The sequence below is a fragment of the Marmota flaviventris genome, chromosome 8, assembly GCF_047511675.1.
Source record: "Marmota flaviventris isolate mMarFla1 chromosome 8, mMarFla1.hap1, whole genome shotgun sequence".
Lineage (NCBI taxonomy): Eukaryota > Metazoa > Chordata > Mammalia > Rodentia > Sciuridae > Marmota > Marmota flaviventris.
In genome coordinates, this window is record NC_092505.1 from 64,675,173 (window position 1) to 64,695,809 (window position 20,637).

At 38.0% G+C, this 20,637-nt stretch overlaps 2 protein-coding genes and 1 long non-coding RNA gene across 5 annotated transcripts in view; 2 read left to right on the plus strand and 1 right to left on the minus strand.

Annotated features, from left to right (window-relative positions):
- Naa50 (N-alpha-acetyltransferase 50, NatE catalytic subunit) overlaps positions 1-8,143 on the plus strand; it is a 32,958-nt gene extending 24,815 nt beyond the window's left edge. The window contains exon 5 of the mRNA XM_071615333.1: positions 7,930-8,143. Coding sequence (XP_071471434.1) covers positions 7,930-8,062 — 133 coding nt within the window. The 3' untranslated portion in view covers positions 8,063-8,143. The remainder of the gene's footprint in view (positions 1-7,929) is intronic.
- LOC139706719 (uncharacterized) lies at positions 7,375-10,512 on the minus strand. The gene is made up of 2 exons (XR_011708349.1): positions 10,025-10,512; positions 7,375-8,724 (listed from the first exon to the last, which is right to left on the minus strand). It is a non-coding gene; the product is annotated as an uncharacterized lncRNA (long non-coding RNA).
- A 69-nt stretch (positions 10,513-10,581) lies between these two features.
- Positions 10,582-20,637, plus strand: part of LOC114093381 (basic helix-loop-helix domain-containing protein USF3) — a 233,341-nt gene continuing 223,285 nt past the window's right edge. For 2 of the 3 annotated variants that reach the window (XM_071615334.1, XM_027936051.2), the window contains exon 1: positions 10,582-10,861. The gene's annotated coding sequence lies outside the window, so the exon portion shown is untranslated. Of the gene's footprint in view, positions 10,862-12,744; positions 12,821-20,637 lie in introns of all 3 variants that reach the window. The other variant, XM_027936052.2, reaches the window with a different exon arrangement.

A 20,637-nucleotide genomic window follows, 5' to 3' on the forward strand; every position in this document is an offset into this window, starting at 1 on the left:
ACTGTATGGAATTTGCATTTAGGTTCTAAAGAAAAGAATCTGTAGAGAAATCTATGCAATGTATAATTTGTCCAGATTAGTTTTCATTTGAGGAAAGGAGTTCTGAAATATCTTCAAAGTTTACTCATCAATTGAAAATCTTTCAAAAAGAGATTATTAGGAAACTGGTGTGTGGTGGTGGAAAAGAAAAGCTCCCTCAGTTTTTGGAGGGAAAACTTTAAAATTACTTTAATGGCTAAGTTTACTTGGTGCAGTTAAGAATTAAACTTGTCAATTTTAACATTGCTGTTACATCTGAAATAAACTTATGTGATGTTCTGGTAGTGATCTGTGATGTCCATAAGTGTCAAAGAATACCCTGCATTTTGCTGAATTCTGCAGTTGGCAACTGTATATAGTCATTGTATACTGTTGCCCACACTATTTACTTCATATTTCTTTTAAGTCTAATTTAAAACTCATTACAATAGCTCGGGTGTAACCAAAGCATCCTAATTCAGACCTTTTGGAACTCACTAGAAACACTTTAAATATCTATAGTTTAATCCTATCGGAGAAAAAATATCCAAGGAGCTGGCCTGCTACTGTTTTGAATCTAATTTTTAAAAAATACATGGCACTTAGGCTGCAATATAATCAATAGTGTGTATATCTATAGATATGTACATTCAGATTTTTTTCTTTTTTAAATATAGTTTTGCACTTAAGAATCAATTAGGGAATTTAGGAATTGGATTCTTTTCCTGATATCAAACAAATATGAATTGAAAATTTTATTTTTAACAGCATGAACTTAATAATACTTAATATTTCAGTCAAGACTGGTAATTTAATTTTACTTATTCCATTCAGGAAACAATGGGCTATCTTTGCCCAGTGTGCCTTGTTTATAACATAAAATTAAGCAGCTTAAAATAATAAACACTGTCTCCCACAGTTTCCAAGGATCTAGGTGCGATTTACCTGGCTAGTTCGGCTTGGGATTTCTTCAGGTTTGCAAAGGAGCTGTCAGCCAGGGCTGCTGCATCTTGAAGGTTTGGCAAGGGCTAGACAAGCCACTTACGAAATGGTGCAGTCACCTAGCTGTTGAGCCTCAGCTCCTCATTATGTTAAGTGTTGGATTTAAGTTTCCATCACAAATTAATATAAAAATAACCACATTTGGGGTTGGGGTTGTGGCTCAGTGGTAGAGCACTTGCCTAGCATGTGTGAGGCACTGGGTTCAGTTCTCAGCACCACATATAAATAAAGGTCCATCAACAACTAATAAAAAAAAAATACCACATTTGTGATGGAAGCTTAAATCCAACATTTAGGAAGATATCCTACTGTCCACAAAACATTTATTTAGAGTCCACAAAAATTCAAGACATCTGCCAGGCGCGGTGGTGTGCACCTGTAATCCAAGTGGCTTAGGAGGCTGATAGGAGGATCGTGAGTTCAAAGCCAGCCTTAGCAACAGTGAGGTGCTAAGCAACCTCTAAATAAAATACAAAATAGGGCTGGGGATGTAGCTCAGTGGTCGCGTGCCCCTGAGTTCAATCCCTGGTACTAAAAAAATAAAATTCAAGACTTCTGAACTCATAAGGGATTTAAGTGGAAATTAAGGATGTGTTAAATGGCTGTAGAGTCAACAGGTTATCTGATTAACAGATTTTTTTCCTTTGGCCAAATTTCTGAACCTCATGTAGTTAGCTCATCTTTGAAAAGTCATTGACAATATCAAAAGTGCTCTGAAGATTTAAACATCTTGAATTTTATCACTGGCAGTCTACCCTAAAGCATAGTAAAACTGTCAAGATTCTGTATATGTATTATTTCCACAAATTTTCTGAGCACCTGTTCTTCTAAATTCTGGGTCTACAGTTAGCAAGGCAGTACTTGGCCTCTTTTAAGGTAAGTAAAATTCTATTTTAAGTAGAATTCATGTGACAGCCTTCCTTTACTAAAGTGAAAATCAGTTCCCTCAAAGGTCTTGATTTTACTTTTAACTTTGAAAAGAACTTGACGGAAATAAATATTCCCTACATTGATAGGTTTTTCTCTTACCATTGGTTCAAGTATAAACAAAAAGACTTAATGATCACAGATTAGCTTAAATCTGGTGATTTAGCTTGAGATCATGTCAGACAAATTAGGATTGATTTCCTACATAATTTGACATTTTATCTCAGGATCCAAATGCCTCATTAGGTCTTTCCTTCATTTTGGTTTCTGATTAACACAGACTTCTCCTCCAGTTCTAGGAATTCCTTTCTTTTATTTATTTTACATATAAGCTGAGTTGTATGGCTCCTGATTATATTTGCCTGTGCAAGTGACATCATACTTTGTCTTATTTACTATGTGATAGTTTAAACACTTGAATTCAAGTGTAACTTCCCCAACTATTCAGCGCTTACTAGCCTCTCCATCCCCCACCACTTTTTCCCCCTAATCTTGGTTTACATAAAATTATCTAGTGTCTCCAAGTCAAAATTCTGCCTATAATATGTACTCGGGAACAAATTAGTGTCCTAGAATATCACAGGTCCTCAAGTTTTTTGTTGTTGTTTTGTTTTTAAGTGCTTGTAATTTACAGGGTTAGTACCCAGACTTACAGGATCCCACAAGCATCAGGCACTGACATGAAAAAAAAAAAAAAAAAAAAGGGGTGTATGAACCTGCCCTGGTATTGCCTAGTAGAATGGTAGTAAACATTTATTTTTTAATTGTCATGAGAGACTGTTGAGATGGAAGGCATATTTTTTACAGAGTTTTGAAGAAAACAATTTTGAGTCAATACAAACAATAGTTAACAATGTCATTCTTTTTGCATTTTTTTTTCCCCAATTTGTTTCCTCTGACAGGTTACAAGACAGTCTGAATTTGTTGTTGGTTTTTGTTTTGGTACTGGGGGTTGAATTTTACCACTGAACTACATCCCCACACCCTTTTATATTTTATTTTGAAACAGGGTCTTTATAAGTTGCTGAAGCTATCTTTGAACTAGTAATCGTTTCTCAGCTTCCCAAATTGCTGGGATTACAGGCATGTGCTATAATTCCTTGTTTGCTTGAGTTTTAAGAGTGAAGGGGTGTCTTTTTTTTTACACAACAACATTCATTGCCAACCAAATGAATTTAATAAAGCTTAACGGAAATATCAGGAACTTTCTACCAATTAGAAACTGGAAAACACCCATTCACACTGATCACAAAGGAAATAACTCAGTAAAAACAGCTTTCACAAAGCACAAAGTTTCTTTGGTACTTAAAAAGGAAGATGTACTGAATGAGTTAATGGAAGAGATGTCATATTCATGGATATAAAGGGTATAAATTGTCTATAAAAATGTCTGCAAAACATTGAAATTTAACACAATTCTAACAGGCATACTCAACCAGGAAACTGATAATTAAGTTTAGATCACTGTCACGAGAAATGTTGAGTAAAATATTTCCATTGAGATATCATAAGGCCATAGCAAAGAAGTGTCTTATAACTGGTGTGAGGTAACTAGTTAACAATGGCAAAAACAATTTAGGACCAAGGTAATTGATCAAACATCAAATACTAGGGGGAAAATATTAATCATTAATTTGTAAAGCTTTATAGTTGGGCTGTAATAAAAATCAGATTTAATAGAACTACAAACTATGTATTAAGAATGAAAGTTTTAGCTGGGCACAGTGGCACACACCTGTTATCCCAGTTGCACGGGAGACTGAGGCAGGAAGATCACAAGTTCAAAGCCAGCCTCAGCAAAGTCTAGGCGCCAAGCAACAGTGAAATCCTGCCTCTAAATAAAGTATAAAATAGGGCTAGGAGTGTGGCCCAGTGGTTGAGTGCAAAAAAAAAAAAAAAAAAATTATTATTTTTTTTGGTACATGTGGGAGGTCCTGGGCTTGATCCCCAGCACTGGAGAAAATGATGTTTTTGTAACTCAGGGTTTAAGAACTCATGCCCCCCCACCCCCCAAAATCAATGAGATAATTGATAATGGAAATATGATTAAGGAAAAAAATATAATAAACAGGCAGTTTACAAAAATACTGCTTTGCTTTTGCTTAATGATGACAGTTTTAGGATATTTTTTATCCTGCCAGGCCTAACTACACTGCTTCGTGTTGGATTCATTATTTACAATCACACTTGAGACCTTATACTGTATTAGGCACTGTGATTGGTGCCATTTTACACTCTACTAAGAGCCTTGTATTATATACTTACAAATTTGCTAAGACTTTGGGGGTGTAGCTGAGTGATAGAGCACTTGTTCAGCATGTTCAAGGTCTTGGATTCAGTCCCCAGTACTGCAAGATAAATATTAAAGTTTGCTAAGAGGGTAACCTTTTGTAAGTGTTCTTGAAGACAGAAAAAAACTAGGAAATGGTGGATATATTATGACATTGTGGTGGTGGCTTCATAGATATGTACTTTCTCCAAATTCTTCAAGTTCTGTAATGTGTGTACAGCTTTTTGTATGTCAATCATACCTCAATTAAATCCTTTTATTTTTTAAGCGTTGACCAATTAGACCAAATCATGGGCCATAATGTAAGCCACAATACATTTACAAAGGTTGATAATATATCTGCAATATCTCTATATAAATATTTAGAAATTAAACATACTTTTAAATAACTCATGTCTTAAGAAGTCACCAGAAATTAGAAAATATTAAACAAGGAAAATTAAAAGTATATCAAAAGCTGCAGGATGCAGTTGTAAAAGTGTGTGAAGGATAATGTATATTGGATGTATGCATGTAAAAAGAAGATCTTGAATCAAGGACCTAAAGGACCTAAGTTTAAATTTTAAGAAACTAAGAAAGGCTTAGTGCAATGGCACACACAGATTACCAAGATTAGAATGAAAGAAGAGACTCACTATAGAACTTAAAAGATTAATAAAAGAATATTACAAACAACTCATTCATTAAATTTAACAACTTAGATGAAATAATTACTAAACTCAAGAATGTCTGACAGTTCTGCAAAAGGTTAAATAGTGAGATAGGATACAAAAATTTCACTCCTCAGTATATATGCCAGAGACATACCTACACACAAAAGCATATCTGAATGTTCATCACAGTATAATTCATAATAGCTACTGTGGAAATGACCCAAAAGTCAAACTGATGGATAAATAAAATGTGTCATACCCATACAATGTAATATTATTCAGCCATAATGGGTGAGTTGTTTAATATGTGAATTATATTTTAATAAGTCTGTTTTCAAAAGAAATAGAAAATGTTAGCCTTACATAAATGAAGGAAACAGAATTTGTAGCTAAAAACCTCATCACAAAAATCCAGGCCCAAATGGCTTCATTTGTGAAACATCAAATGTGGAAGAAATAATATCAACTTTACATAGTCTTTTCAAGGGAATAAAAATAGTTTGGCCCAACCTTTTTTATGAGAACAGCAGCACTACACTTATATTCTAAGTAAATTTTATAAGAAAAGTATAAATCAGTAAATATGAATAAAGACAGAATAATTGTTTTAAGAAAAATATTAACAAGTTTTAGCTAACAATATATTGACAGGACATATCATTTTCAAATAGGATTAATCCCAGGAGTGAAAAGCTGGTTTTTAACAATTGAAAATCATTGTGATTCATCACATTAACATTAATTTTTCCTGAAAGGAAAAAATGATTTTCTGGATACGGGAAAAATTATTTGGCAAAATTCAACACCCATTCATGACAAATTTTGAACAATTTAGAAATGAACGGGTTATCTATAAAAGCCTAAGAGCTACCGTCATACTGGTGAAGACTATTTTACTCCTAAAATTGGGAGGAAAACAAGAATAGGTGCTCTTTCACTTCTGACACAATTTTGTCCCTGGATGTCCTACCCAGTCCAATAAGAAAATAAATAAATAAATATAAGCATCAATGAAGAAAGTAAAATATTTTTTACTTGTAGAAGACATAATTAAGTTAAAAAATGCTAGGTTTTGTTTTTTAAACTAGGGATTGGTCCCGGTGGCATTTCACCATTAAGCTATGTCTCCAGCCATTTTTCATTTTTTATTTTGAGAATGGGTTTCAGGCTTAGAGCCTCACTAAGTTGCTGAGGTCAGCCTTGAACTTGTGATCCTCCTGTCTCAGCCTCCCAAGTCACTGGGATTCAATATATCCTTAAAGAAAAGAAAAGGAAAAAAAAGCTATTAAGAGTATTAGAGCACTGAGAATATGGCTCAGTTGCCTAGCATGCCAGAGGCCCTGGGTGTGGTTCCCACAACCTGAAAAAAGAGAAAAGAAAACACTGAAATGGAGAGAAATAACATGTTCATTGAACTAAAGACAATTACTGAATTGTCAATTCTCCCCAAATTGACTTATAGATCCTGGTCAAAATTTCATTAAGTTTTATAAGCATAAGTCTATATGGGGATGCAAAGGCTTTAAAATAGTTAATACAATTTTAAAAGAAGAAAATTGCAGGCCTCATACTACTTGACTTCAAAACATAAAACCACATAAAGACAATCTGGTGCTGAATGTGGTAACCAGGTACTAGGGAGGCTGAGGTAGGAGGATCACAAGTTTGAGGCCAGCCTCAGAAACTTACCAGGACCCTGTCTCAAAAAATAAAAGGGGTTGGGGATGTAGCTCAGAAGAGCACCTCTGGGTTTAATCCCCAGTATACCCAAACAAAACAACATGTGGTCACTTGATTTCTTTTCAAAGTACAATTACAAATTTCAGTGGCTAAGTATAGTCTATACAATAATTAGTGCTGAAAAATTGGAGTTCCCAATACCAAAATATGAACTTTAATCCACACCAACACAATATACAAAAACTCATTTTAAATGTACCTTTGCAAGGTGCAGTGGCACATGCCTGTAATCCTAACTACTTGGAAGGTGGAGGCAGAGGAATGCTTAGCCCATGAGTTTGAGATCAGCCTGGATAACACAGTAAAATCCAATCTCAAAAACCAACCAAACAAAAATCCATAAAATGCACCATGTGTCTAAATGAAAACATAAAGCTTTAAAAAAAAAAAAAAAACTTAGACCCAGTGAAGAGGGTAAATTTTGAACACTTCACCAAAGATGTAGAAATAGTTACTAAGTACATGAAAAGATGCAGCATCATTGTTCAATAGAGAAAGTTGCTTAAAATCACAATGAAATACCACTATGTGCCTATTCAACTTGCTAAAATTTTAAAAATCGGTCATATCAAGTGTTCACAAGGATATAGAACAATTCAAATTCTCATACACTTCTGGTGGTAATATAAAATGGTCAAACTTTGAGCAGCAGTTTTTTAAAAAGGTGAACACATCTACCATATAATTCCAACTATTTCACTGGACAGTTACCCAAATGCTACACAAAGTAAATGAAAGCAAATATGTGTGCCAAGATTTTACCAAGATGTTCATGGCACCTTTATTTGTAATAGTTAAACACTGGAAACAATTCCACTGTCCACAAACAGTGGAGAGATACATCAACATTTATTTGATACATCCACACAATGAAAGGCTTCAGCATGTAAAGCTAATACGTTATTGACGCATACAATAAAATGATTTTTTTTTTTTTTGGTGCTGGGGATCAAACACAAGGCTGAATGAATCTCTCAAAAGTTATGTTGAATGAAAGAAGATGGTGTTACTGCATGACTTCATTTGTTTAAAATTCTAGAAAACAAAAATAATTTATTGTGACAGCAGATTAGTGTTTGCTGGGGAACTGACAACACTGCCTAATGAAAGGAAGAGGAAGGAATTAACTTTACATGAGGAAATGGGGGTAGGAGGAGTGGATATGTTCATTTTTTATTTTAGAGATGTTTTCACAGGTGTGTGTCAAAATTCATCACTTTAAATTGTTCATTTTAAATATGTTCTGTTAATTGTGGGTCCATCGTATCTTAATAAAGCTATTTTGGTTTTGTTTTCAAGGGCATTTCACAACCTGGGTGAAAATATTTGTATAAAGTATCTGAGAAAGGACTTGTATCCAGAACACATAAAGACATTTGAAGTCAATTATGAAACAAGCATCCCTGGTTTAAAATGGGCTAATGGTTACTAGAGATATGAAAAACTAAAATCACAATGAGATATCACTTCATACACTATAATGGCTGGCATTAAAAAAGACTGACAATATCAAATGTTGATGGTGATGTAGACTATCAAACCTTCATATATTGCTGTTGAGCATGTGGAATAAGTAACAGGAGCACTTTGGGAAAGTTTGGCGATTCCTTCGGAAAACAGGGAAGTGGATTTAAGAATTCCCCCTCCTTTTCGGAAAGCAGAAGTTGGGCTTCTAAAAAGAAAACCCAATCCAATTCACTCTCTGACACAGGAGAGTTAAAAGCAAGCCACACAACGTTGACGAGGGGGTCCAAGGAAGAACGTGAGGGCAAGTGAAGAAGGGAAGATGAAGGAGGCAAGAAAAAGTGAAAGAGGCAGGCAAAGGTCATCTGGTGTGAACTTGGCTGCCCGGCCAGGGCGCAGGGCAAGCTCCCAACCAACCTGGCACCGCTAGCGCTGCGAGGACGACTGGCAGAAGAGGGCTATGGGCACCTCCAATGCTCGCATTGGGCCGGGCTCTGCACATAGGGGTCTCCAGGAAGGAGGCACATTTTACTCAGCCCTAATCTCTAGGAGCAAGGAGTGGATAAGTGGAGCTGAGAGAGGTGCCGTCCCTGTCCAGGCTGTCAGTGGCCCCCTCCGGCAGTTCATCTCCTAGGTAAAAAGAAATGTCATGAAATGAAGCTGGGGATGCAAGCGCTACCGTGTAAATCATGCAAATAATCTTTCAGCGCCATGGAAGGATCTCAAGGATGTAGGTGAAAATCAGATTCATTCTGTCCTTCACAAATGAACTTGACCTGGAGACAAAACAGTTTCACTTGACTACTGTATTTTCTTATCAGTATAGGTACTACTATAAGCTCATGCCAGCTAGCCTGAAAATGGGACGATGAATGGGTAAAGCTAATAAAAAAGATCTCTTGTTGGAAGCTGGACTTCAGTTAGGAAATGAAGATTAAATTAAAAAGCAAATATTCTGAACTTTATCAAACAGAAGCTACTGTTAGCTTCACTTCTAAATCCTATCAGAATGGTAATTAATATGTATTTTTTTAATGGTGTTTCAAACAACAACGACAAAAATCCCACAAAACTCTTAAATCTTGCTTTCTGAATTAAGACTACTTGTATGGTTTACTTTAGACACATTAACATTACACAATTTCATGGTGGTGTTATTGACATTACTATTATAGCTCTGAATCATAGGGTCTTTCTGATTGGCAGTTTGAATCTGGGAGTGCCAAATCCATTCAAAGGCTAAAAAATTTTCCAGATTCTGTTGGTGCCATAGTTTTCTGGCAACCTTAATGGCCTGTTTCATCACAGCTTTTCAAACTGTTTTACAAACATAAGATGGGGAACTGTTTACCCTTTTTCTCAATGCAGTTCTCTTTCCTATGTAAAGAGACTCTAGAAATTCCCATTAAGCCATGCGCTGTGTGTACATTCTGGAAGTTAACTAGTCCAGCTAAGGGACATCTAAGATCAGAGACATTTCACAAATCTAGTTGTGGAAGAGCCCAGAAATATTTCAACGCCACGTGGTGGTGAACACCTGTTTCAGGACGAGAGGGTTTATGAAATATGAAGCAAAACTAGGAAAAGGGAGTTGTGACCACGGTTCTAGGGTTCCAAATCCACCGTGTTGTTAGGGGTCCCTCACGTCTCCATTCCATATGGGCGGCCCTACACTTCCAGAAACAGGTCTAGTAACCTAAGCTTGGGTTTCCAAACTTCATCACTCAATGCCAACACTCTCTTGCCTCCGCTGGGAGATCCACAGGGCATTTCTGGAAATAACCATCTCTAGTTCACAGGAATCTTACGATGTTTCAGATACAAAACAACAGGAAATCACAGCCTACGAATTCAAGTAGTGTTAGGTCGACAAGGATCTTGCAGTGAAAGGGAAATCAGAGACCTCTGAATTGTCTTATTTTTCCCCCACCTTCTTATGGAGACAGCCTCTTTCCTTTCTTGCCTTCTATTTCACGAGGAGCTCTCTAATAATTTCGAAAGTTTTCCGTGCCCTCTTCCTCTTCATTTTCTCCACTTCCAAACTCCCATTGAAAGACATGAAAAGCAGAACAGAGACCAGGTCACAAAGAAGTTTCTTAAAACATCTTCTTTTCTGGGTTCTCAAGGCGTCCCCTTTAAGGAACCAGGCCCACCTCTTTCCCAATCACGTACTGGCTTTCCTTCTTGCCCATCACTCTACCTTTAAGAATGTTTCCTGTTCCTTCAACCCAACTTGCACACCTCCGCCCCCCGGCTCTCCTCATTGGGCAGCCCGAGGCCCGATCGCTCCTCGGTTTTTTCCTCCACCTCCTGCCAGCTTCTAGCCCAGCGCGACGGCGTTCCTGCTTCTGATTGGCCACCACAGTAGCCTTCCCGGCTCCGGATTGGCGAGTTCCGTTACAGGGGCGGGAGCGAAGTGCACCCAGGGTAGGCTGTTCTGGTGCTGAGCGGCGGCCTCGGGAAGGGCGGGGAGGGGCGGGGGGGGAGGGGGGCTGGGAAAGTTGAGGCCGCTCTGCCGCCGGGTCTCCGGCCTTGAGGGCTCGGGCTCGCAGCGGCGGCGGTGGCCGCAAGAAGAGGCGGCGGGGGCGGGGGGAGAGGAGGGCCTGGGCCCGCGCTCCCCCAGCCCCGAAGGAGCAGGCGGCGGCCGCGGACACAGAGATTCGCTAGAGCGGTCAGACACCCCTGCTTTCCCCGCCTGGGATCATGACCCAGGCGGGGGTCGCCGCTGCTGCCGCCACTACTGCGGCTGAGACCACGCAGCCCGCGGGTAAGTGACTGCGGGAGGGGGCCGCTGACAGCCGGGGCGGGGCGCGGGGGCCGGGGCTGCGGGGGCGGCTCCGGGGGGCGGCTCCGGGCTCAGCTCCACCCACCCCCTTCTATGCTCCCAGAGGCGAGGGCTGAGCAAAGTGTGCCTTGTTCCTGGGGACCCCTGTGTGCGGAGCCGGGCCCGTGCGAGCGCTGGAGGTGCGCGCACCCCTCTTCAGCCAGTCTTCCTGGCGCTCTCGGTGCCAGGCTGGTTGCTGCGCCCCGGCCCACAGACGCGCGCTGGTCGAGAGAGGCCCCATGTGGTCCTGGGTGCATAAAGAGCCTGGCAGCCCGGTTCACACCGGATGGCCTTTGCCTGCCTCAGTCACCTTTTCTTGCCTTCTTCATCTCCCCTTCTTTCCTTGCCCTCAGACTTTCCTTTGGACCCCTCGTCAAAGTCGTCGTATGGCTTGCTTTTTAACTCTCACCCCTATGTCGAAGAGTTAAGGCTTGCATTTTCTTTTTAGAAGCCTATCTATCTTTTGCTTTCCGAATAAGAGGGGTATAAGCAGATGATCAACTCTTCAATCTGTTTCTTTATTTCTCTAAGAAACACGAGGTTTCTGGGCCCTTGTTTAAAGGTTCACCAGTTTGATTGTTGAGTTCTCTCCTACTCACTCTTCCAACCCAACCCACCCTTTTACGCTGTGTTATGGGTTTTTGTATTCATTTACTTTATCTGGAAATAAACGAATAATAAGCCCACATACCAAATCCTAACTGATGTGCAGATAACATTTCTGCCAAGCAGATACAGTGTACTAACACCGCACAAAGCAAGACAGTTTTGACCAACTTTTCAGGTAAAGGGATAGTAGAGGTTAGGAAAGGCAGCAGAATACAACATACACTAGGATGGCAGTAGGTAAAAAAGTGGATGTGTAACCGATGTGAGTCTGCATTATGTATATAGGGTAAAAATGGGAGTTCATAATCTGCTTGAATCAAATGTATGAAATATGATATGTCAAGAACTTCGTAATGTTTTGAACAACTAATAAAAAAAGAATATAGTTGCTTACTTATTTTTTTTTTGAGAGAGAGAGAGGAGAGAGAGAGAGAGAGAGAGAGAGAGAGAGAGAGAGAGAGGGAGGGAGGGAGGGAGGGAGGAGAGAGAGAAAGAGAATTTTTAATATTCATTTTTTAGTTTTCAGCGGACACAACATCTTTGTTTGTATGTAGTGCTGAGGGTCGAACCGGGCTGCACGCATGCCAGGCGAGCGCGCTACCACTTGAGCCACATCCCCAGCCCTAGTTGCTTACTTATAAACAATGTCCAGATTTCTTGAGTGAAAATTATGGTGAGGAATAGTGACCCTGGAGCATTTCCCCACGTTTACTTTAAGCAAAAAGACTTGCTTTTTGAAAGATCAACAGGCTGTCACACTCTTTATCGTCTTGCCTTTTTCCTCCCCTTGTAGCACTCTAGTTTAATGTCTGAGTTGCTATGTAGGATACATGTGTTTCCTTTTATTTGAAGTGCTCTGAAAGTATTTGTTACAGAATAAGTAAAGTACATTGTAATCATTGGACTTCTGAAACCAGGAGTGATATAATGTTTCCAAGCACTGCAAGAATGAATACTTTATCTCACATTTTGCTGTAATCTAAGCAGTATGACTTTTGTATCCTTTGGTATTAGATTCTTTTTGTATTTGAGAGTTTTATAAAATTTGCACATGGGTGCAGCCTAGAACATTCCCAAATAAGAAAGCACTGCACTGCAGGGATGCAAAGGGAGCTTAGAATTGAAATCACAGAAGTGAATTTCTAAAGTTGCAGACCATACAGCCAGTGAACTAGCTGTCTATGAGAAACTGGTGGATTCTTTTTCTGTATTCATAGCTTTGCCTGTCAACCGGGGGAAGAAACATGAAGAAAACAGACTGTTTAACTTAGCTTAGAAGATAACTTTCAACAGGTAATCAGCCCAACACTGTCGTTTAAAAACAGTCTTAAGTCAAGCTTGAGTCTTAACCATATCTCACATATGTTATCTTTCTGTTGTCTATCCCAGTGGTTTTCAAACTATACCGCACATCACCTTGTGTGACTTTAAAATTTAAGACTCATGACATTTCCCCCCAGAAGTTACTCTTTTTTTCTTTTTCTTTCCTTTCCTTTTCTTTCTTTCTTTCCTTTTCTTTTTTTTTTTTTAACCACCAGTGATTGAACCCAGGAGCACATAACCACTAGGCCAAATCCCCAGCCCTTTTTTTTTTTTTTTTTTGGAGGGGGGGGGCTACTGGGGATTGAACTTGGGAGCACTCAACCATTGAGCCATATCCCCAACCCTTATTTTGTATATTATTTAGAGGCAGGGTCTCACTGAATTGCTTAGTGCCTCACTGTTGTTGAAGCTGGCTTTTGAACTCATGATCCTCCTACCTTAGCCTCTGAGTTGCTGGGATTGTAGGCATGCACCACTATACCCAGCTCAGAGGTTACTTTTGACCTGGAGTAAAGGTTACTTTTGACCTTGAGCACATCTTTTAAAAATGTCCAGTGATTCTGTTCAACAGTACTAGGGCTGAAAATTCCCATACTTCTAGAATAATATACAAATTGCTAGGCAAATATTATAGTTTTTCTAATGCAGGTCTTCACTGTGTGCCCCTACTGTGTTCCATTGTGAACCTTTGGAACAACCTCAGTATGTGTGTGTGTGTGTACACACACACACACACACACACAATTGAGATTCCTGCTTTTGTTAACAACATTGCCATTATAAGGATATTGGTCCTTCTCTCTGTAATCTCCCTCCTCACCAGCAATAGTTTTGATTATACTTTTATGAAGGTTTTTCCAGACAGCTTAGTCTAGTTCTTAGTGATTGGCTCTCTTTAAATTTTCATAATACATATCATTTAAAAGATTCCCTTAGTGTGCAAGCATGGTATCGTTTAACTTCTTATGTATACATGTTTCATTAGGCTCCAACTTATCTTGATTAAGTCCCCAATGTTTCTCTCTGCATCCCTTACTAATATTGAATTCATATGTAGATGTCAGTTATTTTCTTATATTTTACTAATTTATTCAGTAGGTTATTTTCTATTGCCCCTTAACAACTTGCATGTATTTCTCCATTAGCACTTATCACATTGTCATAAGTATGTGTTTATCTACTTTTTCCTCCAGATTTTTACCACTGCCCCCAACCCCAGTTCTTCCGCATTGGTGGATATGGTTTACATTATATTCTTAAATACAGTGCAGTGTGGAAGAGCTAGAACCCAACAAACATAGGTCTGTGTTCTTTACCTTTGTATTTTCAGGACCTAAAGTTGCACTTGTCATTAGCAGGCACTTAATAAATGTGTGTTAAATGAGTAAATGACTTCCAGGTTATATATTATTCAAACGTAACTTTATATATATTTAGCATAGGTTGAATTGGCATTACCTTTGCTATTAAATATGATGTTCTGTACTTCTACTATGGATTTACTAAGAATTAGTAGAGTGTAAGTAATTGTCTAAGTAATTACAGTTGTGACAGATCCCTTAAATATATAATCTTCTATCCAGTGTGCACAGACATATGCACCTTGAATCTTTTGCTCTGAGCTTGTTATCCATAAAATATTTGTGGAATTCTTGCTAAGAGAAAAGCTGTTAACTGTCCAATTGGATAATTTTTCTTTTTCTCATTAAATTTGCCATATGGGTACAATTGCAGTACTTCAGAAGGCCAGATCTTTTAATTAGATCAGTAGGACATGATAAGTTACTCCTATTAATGTGCTAATACTGCGTTTTTAATTCAGTTCATCAAGTATTTATTGAATACTTACCATGTGCCCAACACCATTAGGTGCTAAAGAGAATACAGAAGACATAAAGTAGTAAACTTGACTCATAAGATATTTTCAGACTTATTGGGAGAATTGGGGAATACTACATAAGATGCTAAATTAAACCTATGTACACAAGATCTATGATGTAATAATTATACTGAAAAATTAGCAAAGACTAGATATTCTTTCAAAGGACATTGATTACACTTAGTACTGAGTACTAAATGTTGAGAACACAAATATAATATATGTGATTTCTACCATTTAGAAGCTTATAGCTAATGGGGAAAACTAATTAGCATATAGAGTATATTTCATGTTAAAACTTTATGTCATGATGTTTGGAACTATGGAGAAGGGTAATCTAATCCAACTTCTAGGGATCAGAGAAAGTTTCAAAAGAGGACAGTAGAAGTTCCCATTAGAGAATCAAGAATCGATAGGGGAATTCAATTCAAAGGAACAGTACAGAAGCACGGAAATGAGAAAGACATTCCTTGATTAAGTACCTGCAGGTAGATTGATATCACTAGAAAGTGGAGTGTTAAAGGCGTAGACTTTGGAGTCATACAGATGTGGTTTACAAACTTTTGTATCTGAGGGTCTGAGCCCTTGAAGATTTTGCCTTTTTGAAAAACTGTCATCTTCTGGTAACTTCACTGCTAGTCTTAGTACAAAGAGGTACCCTAAGATTCCTCCAGTTTCTATATGTGCTCTTTGTAATTTCCCTTTTATCTATTGGCTGGCTGCACGAGGAGACACAGATAGCCTTACTTCCCTATTAATGAAGCCATCTTGGAATTTCCTGGTGAAAGCATTCTCATATTAGCTATGAGAAGGGCCAGAGCAGGGAAAATTGTGAAGTAACTGTGAGAGATAACCACTTCTACCTCTGTACCACTTTGAGGACCAGTTCTTTTTGGTTGTGAACAATAGACATTGATTTGGCTAACTTAAGCTGAAAATGGGGACTTATGGGTACATACTGGATAAACTCAATGAAATGAAAGAAGGCAGAATACTGAAGTCTCAGGAATGTCTGAGAACAGAAGTTTCTGGGATCATGTTAGTCTGTGGATTAACTTAGACCCAGCCAGCTTTCTTTTTTGTGTAAAAGTGTTATTGGTCAGCTACATTCCCACCCCTGAGGTGAGCCAGTATGAAGTTCCATCAGAACTCAGAGATGGAGCAGATAGCTCTCCAAAAGAAAAATGGGGTATTATTACCAGAAGGGCCAAACAACAGGTATTTCCTACAGACTCATTAGGTTTGGCATTGTAGTCTTTTGGTGATCTTGGTGTAAGCAGTTTTTAGAAATGAAAGTTAGATGACAGCTGGTTGAAGAGTAAATGGGAAATGAGGAAGAGGGAACAGTGAGTGTAAACTAGTTGTTTAAGAAGCCTGATGGTTGGGAGGAAAATAGAAAGGGAACACTTAGTTAGAAGTTCAGGGGGAAAATAGTTTAGGCTTTTAAGTGGAAAAAAAAATCAAATAAGGATCTATTTTAATGAAAAAACACTAAATAATATATGAGAGAAAAGAGATTATATAGCAAGTTTATCAAGTAGTTAGAGTTGAGTATAGAAAGGGTTTAGTGTTAGCTAGAAATCTGGGAAGGTTTTATAGATGAGGACAAACTTGCCCTGGACTTTAAATGGTTGGTGGGATTTGAGTAAGCAGAACAAAGTGGAAAGGGTATATCAATGAGAGAATAGCGTGAATTTGGCAAAAAAGTGAACTTGTTGATAAGGAGCATGGGGAAGAACCTATTTGAATTGGAGAGGAGGGAAGAGTTAACCCTGTTCCTCCATGTGTTATAACAGTACATAGGTGGAAGTGGATGGGTGAGACTGGTCAGTGAAGAAGACAGAGTTATAAAAACCAGGACCCACAGTTTGGATGTGATGCGGTTGTCAGTAGGAAATGGTACAGTTCTCTGTTGGTATCTATGGGGGATTTGTTTCAGGACTGCCCCCAACCAAAAGATAGGAAAATTCAAGGATGCTCAAGTCACATATAAACAATGTACTATTTACATATAACCTATTACACATCCTCCTGTATGCTTCCAATCATCTCTGTTACTTATAATGCCTTTTATAATGTAGATAGAGTCACTCATTGCTTGATGATGGGATATGTTCTGAGAAATATGTCATTAGGTGATTTAATCATTGTGTGAACATCATAGAATGTACTTACACAGACCCACATTTGTAGCCTGTTTTCTTAGGCTGCAAACTTGTACACTGCTGAATGCTATAGGCAATTATAACAATGATAAATATTTGTCTAAACATATCTAAACATAGAAAAGTTACAGTATAAATACAAGGCAACGGAATTTTTTAGTCCCAGTATGATCTGGACCGCCATTGTATTTGTGAGCTATTATTGATCAAAACATCATTATTCAGTGCATGGTTAATATTGTATTGTTTGGGGGATAAGAAAAACAGACACCTCCCCCTCAATATTTTTTGTCTGAGATTAGTTGAATTCATGGATGTGGAATTGTTGGTTAAAGTTTGGTGTCACTGATTAAAATTGAGAATTTGGAAGTAGATCTTTTAAGAGAAAACACAATTTCATGTGTTTCAGGCAGACCTGTTTATTTGTTTTGAAATGAAATGTTCCAAAGGGAATTTTGCCTAACCAAAGATTTGGAGCAAGATCAGAGTTGAAAAGTAGTTTTATTTTATAGAACCACCATATGAACCAGCTATCCCACAAGAACTAAATTCAGCATACTGTAATGATACAACCACCTCAATGTTTATAGAAGCACAATTCACAATAGTCAAGTTAGGGAGCTAACACAGATAAGTATCAACAGATGAATGGATAAAAAAAATGTGGTATATGTACACAATGGACTTTTACTCAACCATAAAGAAGAATGACATTATGGCATTTACTGGTAATAAATGGATGGAACTGGAGAAAATCATGCTAAGTGAAATAGAATGAGAAAGTCAGAGACTGGAATGTTTTCTCTCATATGCAGAAGCTAGAGCAAAATAAGGAAAAAATGGGGGGTAGGTAGGGAGCAGATACCATAAAAATAAAGGGGAGATCAGTGGAGGAGAAATAGAGGATTCGGGGGAGGAAGAGGGAAAGGGAGGAACTGCAAATGAAACTGACATAATTATGCTATGTACATATACATGAATACATCACAGTGAATTATCCCTTTTTGTATATTTATAAGTACCAAAAGTCAGCCTCAGCAATGGTGAGGCACTAAGCAACTCAGTGAGACCCTGTCTTTAAATAAAAAATACAAAATAGGGCTGGGGATGTGGCTCAGTGGTCCAGTGCCCCTGAGATCAATTCCCAGGACTACCCCCCTTCCCCAAAAAAATGAGATTAAAAAGTAATTGTATTCAATGTTTATAGCAGCACAATTCACAATAGCTAAACTGTGGAGCCAACCTAGATGCCCTTCAGTGGATGAATGGATAAAAAAATGTGGTATATATACACAATGGAATTTTACTCAGCAATAAAAGAGAATAAAATCATGGCATTTGCAGGTAAATGGATGGCGGAGAGAAGATAATGCTAAGTGAAGTTAGCCAATCTCCAAAAAACAAATGTGGAATGTTTTATCTGAATAAGGAGGCTGACTCATAGTGGGGTAGGGAGGGGGAACATGGGAAGAATAGATAAATTCTAGATAGGGAAGAAGGGAGGGAGGGAAAGGAAGGAGGCAGGGAATTAGCAAGGATGGTGGAATGTGATGGACATCATTATCCAAAGTACATGTATGAAGACATGAATTGGGTGTCAACCCACTTTATATGCAAACAAAGATATGAAAAATTGTGCTCTATATGTGTAATAAGAATTGTAATGCATTCTGCTGTCGTGTATTTAAAAAATAAAATCAATTAAAAAAAGTAATTTTATTATAAAATACAATGACCTTTACACAGAAAAAAGTGAAAACTTTTTAGGGAGAAAACAAACAAAAAAAGAGCACTAAGACTGGGAACTCAAATGAGAAAGAAAAAGATTCATATTAAAGAAGAGGGTGCATAACTGGATAAGAAGATGACAAGCTAAGGAGAGAGTATTTCAAGGAAAGGGAGATATCAATAGCACAAATCATACCGAGAGAAGATTGAAAATAGACAAAAGATCTTTGGTGAAAAATAGTCCCTGTCCTCTAAGGAAGCAGTTTTGGTTTGTTGAGAGCCTTTAAAAGGCATACTGTCATGGATTTAGGAGGCTAATGAAGAAAAGTCAGAAGTTTTTAAGGAGGAGTGGAATGAAATGGAGTGGTAGACAGACAGTTTTTGTTTAATATCAGGAAAATCTTTGCATTTTGAAAGCAAAAAATATATGGATAAGGAGAAAATAAAGTGCTGAAGAAGAAAAAACAAGTATGGAGTCCCTGTTCATGGATCAAAGAGTTAGCTTTAGGAAGGTATGGACAGCTGAAAGAACAGATATTTAGATATAAACAGGGTTTCTTAGGGGAATCATAGGATCCAATTTAGGAATTCATACTAGATGATCTTCATCTTCTTTATCAGTTGGGGGAAAAGGAAGAAGAGCAACTAACATATTTAACACCTGCTATATACTAGGGTTGTTGCTAGATCCATTAAATATATTATTATGTGAACTCCTGTTGGTCCTCTCAGGCTTGATGAGACTGTCCCACTTTTAAATGTGAGGCTGCTGAAGAATACTTACTTCAAAACCAAATAGTACATTTTTTCTTGAGTGTGACATTAAAGGCTATTCCCATCTCTTTATATCATTCATTGATGTGGAGTGAAGGATACATGATGGACTGACATTAGTTGTATTAATTACTACAGTGACTGTGCCTCAGAATCATTTTAGTGCTTTATTTTGTTTGTTTTTTTATTTTTGTTTAGTTTTAATATTTTCCAGGCTGGCCTTGACTCCAGGTTCAAGGGATTTTCTGCCTCAGTCTCCTGGAAAACTGGGACTATAGGTGCATGCCACTATGCCTGGCTCCATTTTAGGAGCTTTACAAAAATTCCTGCATGTTCCAACCCAGTCATTCATTCAGCAAATTCTTATTGAGTACCCACTATGTGTCTAGTATTGTTCTAGGCACTTAGAATACATCAGTGAATGAAACACACTCAAATGCCTGCCCTCAAGGACACTATCTGCAAACCAATCTCTGGAAGTAGATCTTAGTGATCCAATGATTAATCAGATTTTGGAACCATTACTCTAGGATTAAGTAATGAAAGATAGACACCGACTGCTGAATGACTTCTAATGGGTCTCTTCTGCACAGAGCGCTCAGTAACAGAAACGTTATTGGAAGATGATCCTAGGGGACTAGCATAAGATCCAGGAGTTAAACATGGAATTAACTATTATGGTTTAGACATGCAGTGTGCTTTAAAGGCTCTTATGTTTTTTTTTTTTTCTATTTTACAATTTGATTTATTAAAATATTTTCGCAAATTAATTGATATCATTCTCTACTGTTTTCTTTTTTTTTTTTTTAATTGTTGGTTGTTCAAAACATTACATAGTTCTTGATATAACATCTTTCACACTTTGCTTCAAGTGGGTTATGAACTCCCATTTTTAGCCCATATACAGATTGCAGAATCACATCAATTACACATCCATTGATTTACATATTGCCATACTAGTGACTGTCGTGTTCTGCTACCTTTCCTATCCTCTACTTTCCCCCCTCCCCTCCCCTCCCCTCTTCTCTCTCTACCCCCTCTACTGACCTTCATTTCTCCCCCTTGTATTATTTTTCCCTTTCCCCTCACTTCCTCTTGTATGTAATTTTGTATAACCCTGAGGGTCTCCTTCCATTTCCATGCAATTACCCTTCTCTCTCCCTTTCCCTCCCACCTCTCATCCCAGTTTAATGTTAATCTTCTTCTCATGCTCTTCGTCCCTACTCTGTTCTTAGTTACTC